General features: G+C 39.5%; 1 protein-coding gene across 1 annotated transcript in view; it reads left to right on the forward strand.

Annotated features, from left to right (window-relative positions):
- The window catches only part of LOC140740135 (uncharacterized), a 125,351-nt gene that overhangs the window by 12,550 nt on the left and 98,745 nt on the right, over positions 1-14,056 (forward strand). Inside the window, exons 2-3 of the mRNA XM_073069071.1 lie at positions 10,033-10,122; positions 11,551-11,667. Coding sequence (XP_072925172.1) covers positions 10,033-10,122; positions 11,551-11,667 — 207 coding nt within the window. The remainder of the gene's footprint in view (positions 1-10,032; positions 10,123-11,550; positions 11,668-14,056) is intronic.

Genomic DNA, 14,056 nt, shown 5'->3' on the forward strand with positions numbered 1-14,056 from the left:
TGAGAGAGAGCGAGGGAGAGAAAGTGAGCGAGAGAGAGAGTGTGAGAGAGAGCGAGGGAGAGAAAGTGAGTGAGAGAGAGAGCGTGTGAGAGAGAGCGAGGGAGAGAAAGTGAGCGAGAGAGAGAGAGAGTGTGAGAGAGCGAGGGAGAGAAAGTGAGCGAGAGAGTGTGAGAGAGAGCGAGGGAGAGAAAGTGAGCGAGAGAGAGTGAGAGAGAGTGAGGGAGAGAAAGTGAGCGAGAGAGAGAGAGCGTGTGAGAGAGAGCGAGGGAGAGAAAGTGAGCGAGAGAGAGAGAGTGTGAGAGAGAGCGAGGGAAAGTGAGCGAGAGAGAGAGCGTGTGAGAGAGAGCAAGGAAGAGAAAGTGAGCGAGAGAGAGCGAGGGAGAGATAGTGAGTGAGAGAGAGAGTGTGAGAGAGTGAGGGAGAGCAAGTGAGCGAGAGAGAGAGAGTGTGAGAGAGAGCGAGGGAGAGCAAGTGAGAGGGAGAGAGAGTGAGGGCGCACCATGGCAGAGTATTCCATAGAAAGAAAATATGAAAGGTACTTCACCCCAGACTACACTAAAGCTGCCTAATAGAGGTAAAAAATAATGACAGTGTTGCTCGCTGCACCTTTTGCAACAGTGACTTTTCTATTGCCCGTGGTGGGTTAAATGACTGTTGAGGTGAGTTTAACAGGTGTCATTCGTTCGTTAGCATAGCTAACGTTATTTAAACTAGCTGGCTCACTGCTAAGGAGCTTCTCTATTGCAGACATCCCACCTCTCTCCCGCAAATTGATGGTGCTACCTCCCTGAAATGAGTTTTTGCAGGGTGGGATGTCTGAATTTTGCCCCGTTAATCCATCAAATATAAGATCTTTCAAAAATATCTGAATTGATAAGGGGGACAAGAATGGGGAAAAAGAATGGAGATAAAAAAGCATCACTGTGGAGCCTGCGGCCGAGCGGGGTGCAGCGAGCGGCTCTCCTACCCGACTGCGTGGTAGCGAGGCTGACGATGGGCCTCGTTCAGGCGAAGTGGCAAATATGATCAAAATTCTGGAAGAGATAGGGGAGTTCCAAAAAGATATAAAACAACAACTAAATGATATCAAGCCAGAGCTTGACAACGTCAATCAAAAAATAGCGGTGGCAGAGACACGAATTGAGAAGGTGGAAGTTCTCGTGCAAAACGTGGAACGGATACTAAGTAAGACAATAAAAATATTAAGTCAACAAGAAAGTAAACTGATCGACCTGGCAGGAAGATCACAACGGAAAAATATCAGGATATAATAAATGTTCCCAAAGGAGCAGAGGGTTTGTCTATAATGGAGTTTGTACGAAAGTTGCTGCAAGACGCGCTAGAGATTCCTTCGACTATGGAGCTTGAAATTGAGAGGGCGTATCGTGCGCTCGCCCCGAGGCCTACTGGAGACAGAGAAGATAAGCTATGCTCAATAGTAATTAGATTCCTTCGATACAATCCCAAGGCGGAGATTCTATGAAGGTCTGGGATAAGAAGAGGATGTTTTTGGATGCAAAATTAATATATTTCGATCAAGATCACCTCCCCAGCGGTCCTGCAGAAACATAAAGAATACTCTGAAGTAAAGCAAATATTAAAGCAAGGAAAGATTAGATTCCAAACTCCGTACCCTGCTAAACTGCGGGTGTTTTATGACGATGGGATCCAACTATATCAGACAGTGGAAGAGGCGACTACAGACATGAAGGTCAGAGGGTTGCCCGTCAGTGGGATCAAACCGAGGGAACATCTGGCTGAGCAGTTATCCTGCTCTGCTTGGGAAATAGTGAGAGAATCGAGAAAGCAGGGGATGGCAGGAAGGCAGAGAAATATATCAGGAAGAGACTGTGAGTTTTCCGAAGACAGCCCTCACCCCCTCCAGAAGAGCCATAAGGTTTGGCTAACTTTAAATGTGTTGAGAAGCTAAACAGAAGCAAAAATAGACAGTGATATACCTATCTCGAGAAATACTCATTATAATGTGGATTTTATCTTACTCAATTATTTTTTATTCATTCATTCACTCCCTTTTCCCCACCTAAATGAGTGTGTGTATGTATATATATATGTAATACACAGGGAAATCTTTTCTGTGTAATGGATATTGATTTGTTTATTTTTATGGGTACTGCAATGGGGGCCCTCAACACACAGGTAGGAGGGGCTATCCCCCACAGCTAGATGTTTCCTCTAGCTCAACCCAGGGTCATCTACTAGAGACCTCAGTCTTAGAATCACACCTTCGTTGCCTTTTTTTGAATTATTATTCACTTTTCTTGGTTCTTAATTGTTCAGGGAGTAGATTGATTAAGCTTTATTCTTCTAATTTCAATGATAAGTTGACAAATACACGTGGCTAAGGACAAAGTAAAATTCATTTCTTTTAATGTCAATAGGCTGTTAAATCCAATCAAACTTAGTAGAATTCTATCCAAAATGAAAAAAGAACAAGCCCATATAGTATATTTACAGGAAACTCACTTAAGTGATAATGAGCATGGAAAAAAGAGAATGGGCTTCACTAATTTGTTTTTCTCCTCATATAAATCAGGACGTAGGAGAGGAGTTGCTATTCTTATCTCAAGTAGGCTAAATTTTGAAAAAGTATTCAAAATGGGAGATAAGGAGGGCAGATACATTCTGGTAAGGGGGAATATAGATGGAAATTCAGTTACTCTATTGAATATATATGCACCCCCAGGAAGTGATATTGGTTTCTTTCAGAAAATAAAAAAAATATGGTAACAGAAACAGAAGGTCTCCTGATATGTGGGGGAGACTTAAATTTACAATTATAACTAAAGTTAGACTTTTCCAATAGAAAAACCTATGAAACAAAATCCTTACATAAGAATGTCAATACATTTTCTGAGGATGTTGGTCTAGTTGAGATATGGAGGGACCTTTTCTCCAACAGAAGGGATTACACTCATTATTCTGGCCCCCTCATTCTGTATATACAAGAATAGACTATTTCATAACATTTGGAAAAGACAAAGACAAAATAAACACCTGTGGAATTGGGACAATAGATGTAAGTGTCCATGCACCTATATATTTATCTGTTGATTTTGACCTACAGCTAAAGAATACTATTTGGAAACTAAATTCAAGTCTACTCAATGATCCCTACTTTAAGGAACAAATTAAAAAAGAAATAGGTCTTTACTTAGAATTCAATGATAATGGAGAGGTTTCACCTCCCATTCTATGGGATACTCTGAAGGCTGTTTTAAGAGGGAAAATTATAGCGATATCTTCATATAAGAGAAAAATAAGGCATAAAACATTAGAGGAATTACAAAATAGACTGAAGGAACTAGGGAAAAAACACAAATTGAATTTGGCACTGAGTACATTAGAGGAAATTTTTAAAATTAGGAATGAAAATAATAGTTCGGCTATGCAAGAAATCAGGAAAAATTTAATGTTTCTGAAATAGAGACATTATGAAAGTAGATCTAAGTCTATGAAAATACTGGCATGGAAACTGAAAAAAAGATAGCAGAAAATACAATTCATAGAATTAGGGATCCAAGAACAAAAATGATGAAAAAAAATAAGCCAAGGGAAATTCAAGAAGCTTTTGAAGTGACAAAACTCTATATTCCAAAGTTCCAGGGGAAGCATAACCCAGTGATCTGAAGGTCACTGGTTCGAGCCTCAGCTGAGGCAGTGTGTTGTGTTTTTGAGCAAGGCACTTAACAACACATTGCTCTGCGATGACACTGGTGCCAAGCTGCTTGGGTCCTAGTGCCCTTCCCTTGGACAACATCGGTGGTGTGGAGAGGGGAAGGCTTGCAGCTTGGACAACTGCCAGACTCCCATACAACTCTGCTTAGGCCTGCGCCCTGAAAACCTTCCAAGGTGCAAATCCATAGTCTCACGAGACTAATGGATGCTTATAAATAACCCAAATTGACACCTTCCTGAATTCTCTAGAGTTACCCACTTTAAGCGAAGAACAAAATAGAACAATGATTGCTGACATAACTGAAGTTGAATTGAAAGCTGCAATTAGCAGGCTTAAGTTAAGCAAGTCACCAGGATCAGATTGGTATATGGCAGAGTGGTACGAAGAATTTAAAAATGAGTTAATTCCTGTCTCTCTCTGCACACTGACCTGGGCTCTAAAAAAGGCACAAATGTCACCCAGCTGCAGGGAAGCAATAATCTCAGCTATAGCAAGGATAAAATGGAATGTGGCTCATTTAGACCAATATCTTTTCTTACTGTAGATTATAGATTATTTACCTCCATCATGGCCAAACAATTAGAAGAGTTTCTACCCACACTGATACATAATGATCAAACAGATTTTATACAACAACGCCAAACTCAAGACAATATACGAAGGACACTTCATTTTATGGATCACGGACAAAAAATAAAATTGAAGCAATAGTGATCAGCATGGATGCGGAAAAGGCATTCAATTTGGTTAATTGGAATTTTCTTTACAAAGTTTTACGTAGATTTGTTTTACATGACACGATTATTAAAACTATACAGGCACTATATGACAATCCTACTGCTAGGATTAAAATCAATGGAGATTTATCAAATAGTCTTATCCTAGAAAGGGGCACGAGACAGGGTTGTGTATGGTCACTGCTGCTTTTCGCATTATATCTGGAACCATTAGCTCAATACATCAGATTAAATGAGACAGAGCATAAATTGGCCTGTTACACAGATGACATTTTGATCTATCTAGGGCAACCAATATACTCTTTACCTAAATTGATGCAATCCTTTGAACAATATGGTCAATTATCAGGATACAAAATCAACATAGATAAAATCCAATTACTCTCATATAACTATAGCCCACCAAGAGAAATTGAAAGTAGATATCCCTGGGCATGGCAAGCAGAGTCTTTCAGATATTTGGGCATCATTACGCCAAAAGATTTTGCAAAATTATCAGAATGCAATTATCCATCTATATATATAAAAAAATAAGGAAGATATAACAAGATGGAACCTAATTCCTTTTTTTAGTTTCAGTTCAAGGATTGACTGCATTAAAATGAATATACTGCCCAAACTATTATATCTCTTTCAAACCCTACCAATAGAGATTAATTAGAATCAAATCAATGAATAGAACACAATGTTATCAAGATATATATGGCAAGGTAAAATGCCTAGAGTTCATCTCAAAATTTGCAATTAGCCACGGAAAAGCGGGGAGGGGGACTACCTTCTCTTAGAGATTATTATTTTGCAGCACAGTTGAGAGCTGTGATATGTTGGTGCAACCCATCATATGATGCTCAATGGAAAAATATTGAAGAGAGGATACTTTGCATTCCCATACAGGCAATTTTGGCTTATAACAACCTACAAAGTACATAAATACTATTGATAACCCATGGGTGAAATGGACTCTTAAAATATGGAAAACTATTATAAAAGAATATAAACTAGAGAGAGACAATGCAATTCTTAAATGGTGTGTATATGACTCGGATTTTACGTCGAATAAACTGGATGCTAGATTTAAGGACTGGACAGCTAAAGGATCAACAGTTCTTTGAAATATAATGAAAAAAAGGTACACTGTTCAGTTTTGAAATGCTTAAAGAGAAACACTTATTATGAGGGTTAAAAATGTAACCAAGGCAAGTACATGTTTGATGGAGCTATTTAGAACAACATGTAATTCAGATAATGGTAGGAGAATCATTTCAAGTGTGTATAAGGGTTTGTCAAATCATAAAACATATTCAACTTCATACATTAAAACAAAATGGGAGAAGGAGGAAGGGATAATTATATCTGAGGAAGAATGAACAATAATATGGAGGTATCAATGGAAGTGTACCAATTCACAGAAATGGAGGGAGTTTGGATGGAAAAACTTGATAAGATATTTTATTACACCCTCTCAGAAATCCCATTATGATAGTAACCTCCCTGTTTGCTGGAGAAATTGTGGAAATCAAAATGCAAATCTTTATCATATTTTCTGGGATTGCTCTGTGATCCAAGATGATTGGAGTGGGATACACAATGTCCTACAATACATTTTAAAATGTGAAATACCCTTAGAAAGTAAGACCATTTTGGGTATATACCTCAAAAATGGTTGAAAAGAGGTAAATATTTAATGAATATACTGCTGGTGGCTGGTAAAAAGACTCTTACCAGGAAATGGTTATCACAGGAGAGCCCAACTTTAAATTCATGGATGGAAATTACAACAGACATTTACAAAATGAAGAAGATAACAGTATCTGTTAATCATAAGTTGGAACAATTTGATTCATACTGGGGAAAATGGTTTAACTACATAACACCTCATAGGGCTGATTGTATTCTCACAAATCAATGAATATGTTGTAAAAAAAAGAACACTCCCTATTAGTACATAGTTTTTTTTCTTTTGCTTGTTCTTTCTTTCCCCTCTTCTCTGTAAGTGCATACCTCAGATAAGTACTATGTGGAGATTTGCGGCAAATATGAATATATGATATATATGTACAGTGTCTAAAATACATCTTATGGAAATGTTTGGTTGATGATGAACTTTAATAAAAAATAAATTACAAAAAAAAGGATTGGGAGACCACTTTGCCAAGCACCTTCGCTCGAGCTGCCACAAAAAGGGATCTCCCGGTAGCCACCCATTCCCATTCCTATTCCGACATGTCAATCCACGGCCTCTTCTGCTGCCACGATGAGGCCACACTCAGGTTGGAGGAGCAACACCGTATGTTCCATCTGGGTCGGCTCCAACCTGATGGCATGATCATCGATTTCTCTAACTTCTGATGATTGACCCACCCCCACTCCTCTCCATTCCTGTTTCTTTCTTTCACCTTATCTTCTTACCCACCTATCACCTCCCTCTGGTATCCCTCTTCCTTCCTTTTTTCCATGGTCTTCGGTTCTCTCCTATCAGATTCCCCCTTCTCTAACCCTTTATTTCTTTCACCAATACAGTTTCCAGCTCTTTAGTTCACCCCCCCTACCCCTCCCCCATTTCCCGGTTTAATCTATCACTTGCCACCTTGTACTTCCTCCTCTCCCACCACCTTCATACTCTGACTTCTTCCCTTCCATCCCAGTCCTGACGAAGAGTCTTGGCCCGAAATTTCAACTGTTTACTCTTTTCTATAGATGCTGCCTGGCCTGCTGAATTCCTCCAGCATTTTGTGTGTGTTGCTTGGATTTCCAACATCTGCAGATTTTCTTGTGTTTTAGTTGCAAGAGAAATGATTGTCCCCTTATCTTGCAACTATATACTCTTGTCCGTTTCTCTCCCAAATCTTTCTTTCCAAATTCCAGGGAAACCAAGTTTGCCCCCAGTGGCGCCATATTGTGATGCACAGATATTTCTTCCCAGAGAATAGCAAAACCCTGGAACTCTGAATTCACAAGGTTGGTGAAGGCTGGATCATTAGAAATATGTAAGGTGGAAATAGAAAAATATTTGCAAAATCAAGGTATTGAGTCCTTGGGAAATTGGCACAGAAGTATCAGAACCAGGTTCATTATCACTGTCTCATATGACATGAAATTTGTGCTTTATGTCAGCATTATAGAGCAGACTTAAAATTACTGTAAATTATAAAATAAGTGCATGGTACAAGAAGAAGGAATAGTGAAGTAGTGTTCATGGGTTCTTGTACCATTCAGCAGTCTGAAGATGGAGGGGAAGAAGCTGTTCCTACGATGTTGAGTGTGTGTCTTTACAATCCTGTACCTGTTTCCTAATGGTAGTAATGAGAAGAGGTTATGTCCTGTAGAGTGAGGTTCCTTAATGATGAATGCTGCCTTGTGAGACACTGTCTTTTGTAGATGTCCTCGATGATGGGAGGGTGTTGCCTGTGATGGAACAGACTGAGTCTCCCACCTTCTGCAGACCCTTTCAATTCTGTACATTGGAGCTTCCACTGGTGGTGATGCAACCAGTCAGAATACTCCCCTCCATAGAAATTTTCAAGCCTTTGTTGACATACCAAATGTCCTCAAACTCCTGGCAAAGTATAGTGAGTTTGTATACGATGACTGCGTCAATGTATTGAGCCCAGAATATGTTGTGCTCCTGGCAAGTCCAATGGTACAGCACTCCAGTCATTGGAGGTCATCTTTTGGAGGGATGTGACAGAAAATAATTAGTTCCTTTGTTGACAGTTGAGAGAAGATTATATTTAAACTGGAAATCTTAAGTTTAAAGTAAATTTATTATTAAAGTAAGTATATGTCACCATATATTACCTTTGAATTCATTTTCTTGAAGATATTTACTATATAATGCCCTGGTTAAGATTTTTACTGCTATGCTGTAGGTATTTCATTTTTGCAGCTTTGTAGGAGCAGTCTGTTCTACTTTTAGCATGATATGGTTTGAGCTAATGATAGGGGGCAACGTTGTATCAGCCAATCAGGATGGTGGAATTGGGAGAAGGTTCTAGAGCACGCTGGCAAAGAGGTTTCGGTGATGGACATTGGTGTGGATCATGGAGCTGGGAGAAGGCATGAGGGAAGGTGGCTGAGGAAGCTGTCCCTGTTGCACAAGGTGCTGTGTGCAGATGAATGGCTTCAAGGAGGAAGGACCAATATTCCCTTGGGGGAGCCCATTTGTTTAATATGGATTTCCAGCAACATTCGGAAGGTGGTGTGTGCTTTCGTGCAGATTGTGGGTCCAGTGTGTGAGTTAAAGACAACTTCAAGATGAGCTCCAACTTATTTGCACATTTGGACTGGGTTAACTGTAGTGGGCCCTTTTTAATTTTTCTTTTTTTTCCTATGAACTGTCTGATAAAGTTGAAATTGATAAATATACTTTCTTTATAATTGTATGCAGCGTACAATCTGTTATTTCTTGCCAATGGCTATTGCACAGGGACAGTACTTACACAGTATTTGCACAGATCGGGGTTCAGGTGGTCCAGGCATCTGGTTTTGGTCCCAGACGCACCGTTTGAGGAAGGTTGCTTTCTCACCACTGAGTCCCAGTGGCTGTTAGTGAGGGGCTAACAAGCCGCATAGTGAGGGGCACTGGGTAAAAAGTGTTTACAACTGGAATATAAAGAAATACAATAGAATTTATGAAAAACTATAAATAACAAAGATTGACAAACACCAAGTGCAAAAGAATTCACATCATGCAAATAATTAAAAAAAAAATAAATATAACAGTAAACATGAGATGTAGAGTTCTTGAAAGTGAGTCCATAGGTTCTGAAATCAGTTCAGCATTGAGGTGAGTGAAATTATCCGTGGCAGTTCAGGAGCCTGATTGTTGTGGGGTAATAACTGCTCCTGAATGTGGTGGTGTTGGAACTAAGGCTCCTGTATCTCACCATTCAGGACTTGCCTCTTCTCAATAGTCCCATCAACAAAGCAGTACAGATCCTGAAGACCCACACTCAACATTTTCCAAACAGCTGCCATCAGTCCTGTCATTAGATTTCTGAAATGTCCATGAACTCACAAATTCTATCTCGTAACACCTTGTTTTGGATATTAGTTAATATTTATCACTTCAAAGTTTAAAGTAAATTTATTACCATAGTATATCTAAGTTACCATGTACTATCCAGAGATTTATTTTTTGAAGATTTTTACAAGAAAATAAAGCAACACAGTAAAATTTATATAAAACTCTACATAAACAAAGACTAACAAACAACCAACATGCAAATGAAGGCAAACTTGGTTCTCACGCCACCAGGTTCAGGAAGTTATTACCTTATAACCATCAGCCTCCTGACCCAGTGTAGATAACTTCAACAGGTGATGTGGAGTCATGTGAGCTTTGGACACCAGTGTCAGAAGTCAATACCAGTGGCTGGATTTTGGTCACTGAGAACAAAGCACTGACACTCCTGTGTTCAACGCCATCAATCCAAAGACTGGTTTTACCCATCTCAGGAGGTGGGGCTATTAACTCTCTCTCCTTCCAACAGTTGTCATCAGCCCTGGCTATGCTCAATATTGGGGTGTTGTGTTCCAGGACAGAAGAAGTAAAAATGATGGAACAAAAGTCTAACTGCTTCATTTTCTTTCTTTTAGTTATCTTGTGCTTCAGTGTTTTCCAAGACATTCTGTCCCAAGATCAGAAGTGCAAATTGGATCATTCTGATCAAACAAAAATTTGTACAGGTGAGTTTTAAATTCCCTCAGGTGACTGAGTTTGGTTGAGGTTTAAATTGGTGATACAATCCAATTAATGGTTTCAATGAATGTACACACAGTGCCCACTTTATTAAGTACATGTGTTCACCTGCTCATTAATGCAAATGTACAATTAACAAATCATTTGGCAGCAATTCAATGCACAAAAGCATGGTCAAGGGGTTCAATTGTTGCTCAGACCAAACATCAGAATGGGGAGGAAATGTGATGTAAGTGACTCTGGCTGCAGAATAGCTGTTGATGCCAGATGGGGTGGTTTCACTATCTTAGAAATTGTTGATCTCTTAGGATTTTCACACACAACAGTCTCTAGAGTATCCAGTGAGCAACAGTTCTGTGAGTGAAGATATCTTTTAATGAGGAAGTGTTATGTTTTGTAACTCCAAAATATAAAACCTATTAAAAGCTAAAACACAAGTCCAGACCAGGGATAACTCATGTAAATTTAGTTTTGTTTTTTCCTTAGTGGGACGTGTAAGTATGATGTGGTGGCATGATGATGTATGTCATTCACATACTTTTAATTTTAACCATCATGAATTATTTAAATGAACAAGAATGCTTTATCAAACAATATATTTACAATATTACTGAAATATTAAATACATAACAGCAAGGTCAAAGGAGAATGGCCAGACTGGTTCAAGCTGACAGGAAGGTGACAGTGATTGAAATAACGATGCGTTTCATAAGTGGTGTGCAGAAGGGCATCTCTGAATGCACACTATATTGAACCTTTAAGTGAATGACCTATAGCAGCAGAAGACCTCAATGAGTATGTCGTCGTCATTAGGTTGCATCTGGAATTTTCTGTTGGCGGACGATTTCCCTCCACACCACTCTGACATACTGGGAAATCACGTATTTGGCAGATTACAGCAGTGGTTTGCCTTTGCCTTCTGCCAGGTGAGTTTAAAGAGATCACCACCTCTTGTGGTGGATGACCAGGACGTCTACGTGTCTTGTCATGCTCTTAGAGCTCCACCAACACCTGTTGGCTGCATTCTTGACAGTTGGACCATTAATCAGTCTCCTCCACTCAATCTGCCAGGGCCGGACTTCACATGCTGGGACAGACAGATCCTCTACCTCACTGAGGGTCGAAGACCCATCGGCTACCTTCACCTGGTTTGGCCCGTCTGCTGAGACACTGGGAGGAAACCACAACACTTGGAGGAAATCCACACACTCCTGGGGAGAATGTACAAACTCCTCACAGACAGTGTTGGAATTGATCTCTGAACTTCGGAATGCCCTGAGTTGTAATAGCGTTGTGTTAACCGCTACACTACCATGGCATCCCTGGTGTTATTTTCTAAGTTCCACTAACTACAGTAAAATCCACTTGTAATGGAGAGCAAAATGTTTACGATGAAATGTTTCCTCTTTACACAGCTATCAATGGGTGTAACAAGTTTCGAAATAGACTTTGTAAAGCGAATTTCAACGCAGCTGGTTCTTACAAGTGTCAGTGTAAGCAAGGATACAGCAACTCCAGTCTGAGCTGTGAAGGTGAGGACTTTAAATAACTTTAAGTTATTTAATAACTTAAGATCAAGACTAAATTTCAAGATCTGAATTATTAGTTATGAATGTGTTACCACTGTGAATTAAACAAAGTTATGAGGGGTATACTGTACTTAGGGTAAATGCAATCAGGTTTTTTCCACTGAGGTTGGGTGGACTACAACTAGAGGTCATGGGCTAAGGGTGAAAGGTGAAAAGTTTCAGGGGACATGAGGGGAAACTTCTTCACTCAGAGGGTTGTGAGAGTGTGGAACAAGCTATCAGCACAACGGGTGCATGCAAACTGAATTTCAATGTTTAAGAGAAGTTTAGATAGGTACATGGATGGTAGGGGGATGGAGGTCTATGGTTCCAGTGCAGGTCGATGGGAGTAGGCCATTTAAGTGGGTCAGCATGGACTAGATGAGTTTATGGGCTTCTTCCTGTGCTGTACTTTTTATGACTCTAGGGGGCACTACAGTAGAGTAGCGGTTAGTACGACGCTATTACAGTTTGAGGTGTCAGAGTTTGGAGTTCAGTTGCTGTGCCATCTGTAAGGAGTTCGTACAGAAGCCTGGGCATGGTAGTGGTAGATGAAATTTAACTCTGATAAACGTGAGGGTGGAGATCTCAATGGTTGGATATATACCATTAATGTAGTAGGATGCTAGGGTATATTGAAGGGTGAAGGGACCATAATGTATAGTCGATCAATCGCTGCAGAGTTTCTCTGTCTGCATAGATATCGATGAATGTAATTCCTCTCTGTGACCCCATGAAGCAACTTGTCAGAACACAGATGGTTCATTCAAGTGTATTTGCAGCATAGGTTTTCAGTCAACTGAGAAGGCTGGCTCCAATGGAAGGAGGAACTGTGAAGGTAATGACCATAAATTACCATGACATAGAATAAAGGTCAAATTGCCAATCTCAGGGTGGTTAAGGTCAAAGAATAGTTTATTGTAAAATGCACCAATATATGTACGTATGCAGTAGTGCATTGTAAAACTTACCTGATGGGCCGAATGGCCTAATTCTGCTCCTATGTCTTTTGATCTTTCGGTCTTACCGCAGCATCATAGGCACATAGCATCATATGAATGTCACTCACAAGAAAAAGCATACATTAAATACAGTGGATTCTGCTTAATTGGGCCTTCGGTTAATTGGAGCAGCTGCTTTTTTAGGACAACTCCTAAAGAACAAAAATTAATTGTGAACATCAGCAGGATTCCCTTCATTTACTTGGGATACTATGCCACTTAATTGGAACAGGAGACTGTTGCCGAACAGTTTCTAACTAGTATCAATCACACGTGCTTGTGTGCATATTAGGCGCTACACTCTGCTTTAAGCAGAGCTTTTAAATAGAATTGATTCTAGATAATTGGGACACATCAGGACTGGTACATTTTGGCCCAATCAGTGGCTACCCTAATTAGCTGAAGTTTCATAGAAGTAGTTAAAATGTATAAAAAAGACAAACTATCGTTTAACTGAGCAGTAATTTACATAATTAAATGAAATGCAGACTAATTAGAACACTACCAATTTTATTACAGTACTATCAAACTGTGTATTAATTCTTAATAGTTATCAACAGAGGAATTAATCTGCTGTGTACTTTTGATTGGCTGTAAATGAACAAAATCAGCTCAGACAGATAGTGCAGATAATGGACTGCCATTAATTATTACTTTGTATGATTGCATCCTTCAGTTCTTCATTTTCATTGATAACATTCAAGATGATTGTCAATACCTTTGTGATTCCTAATTTGTTGAAGTAGTGAAATGGTTTCAGTTTTGCTCATGGCCATTTCTGGTACTGTATCTCCAAGCCCGAATGCTTGAAACTTTGTTGAGCAAAACAGTTCCAAGTTGTCTTGCTGCTAATTTCTTGCCAGCTTTCAATGACAAAAGTCACTGCTTTTTGAACATAAATGCATGTAACTGATGCTATTTAAAGGCTGATTGCTCTGAGTATAGTGTAGTGTCAACAGCCATGCAAGTGCACGTGTCTCACACTAGTTAGAAACTGGAAAGGCTCCTGCCCCAATTAAGCGGCATAGTTGCCCCAAATAAATGAGGGGAAACAAGGCTATTTTCTTGATTTTTTAAAAGGAGTTGTTCCAAATAAATGGCCCCCCTGATTAACTGATAATTTAATTAATAGGGTTCACCTGTAGCATCAGTTGTGTGTGTTTGTGTTCAAAAAGCAGTGATTTTTGTCACTGATAGTTGGCGAGAAATAAGTAGTATGACAATTCCGAGTGGATTTGCTCACGGCAGTTTCATGCATTGAGTCTTGGAGGTGCCAGAAATGGTCTGGAATGAAATAAAATGATTTCACTACTTCAACAAGTTAGGTACTACAAACGTACAAAGATTTTGAA

This window comes from Hemitrygon akajei, chromosome 16 (genome assembly GCF_048418815.1).
Source record: "Hemitrygon akajei chromosome 16, sHemAka1.3, whole genome shotgun sequence".
Lineage (NCBI taxonomy): Eukaryota > Metazoa > Chordata > Chondrichthyes > Myliobatiformes > Dasyatidae > Hemitrygon > Hemitrygon akajei.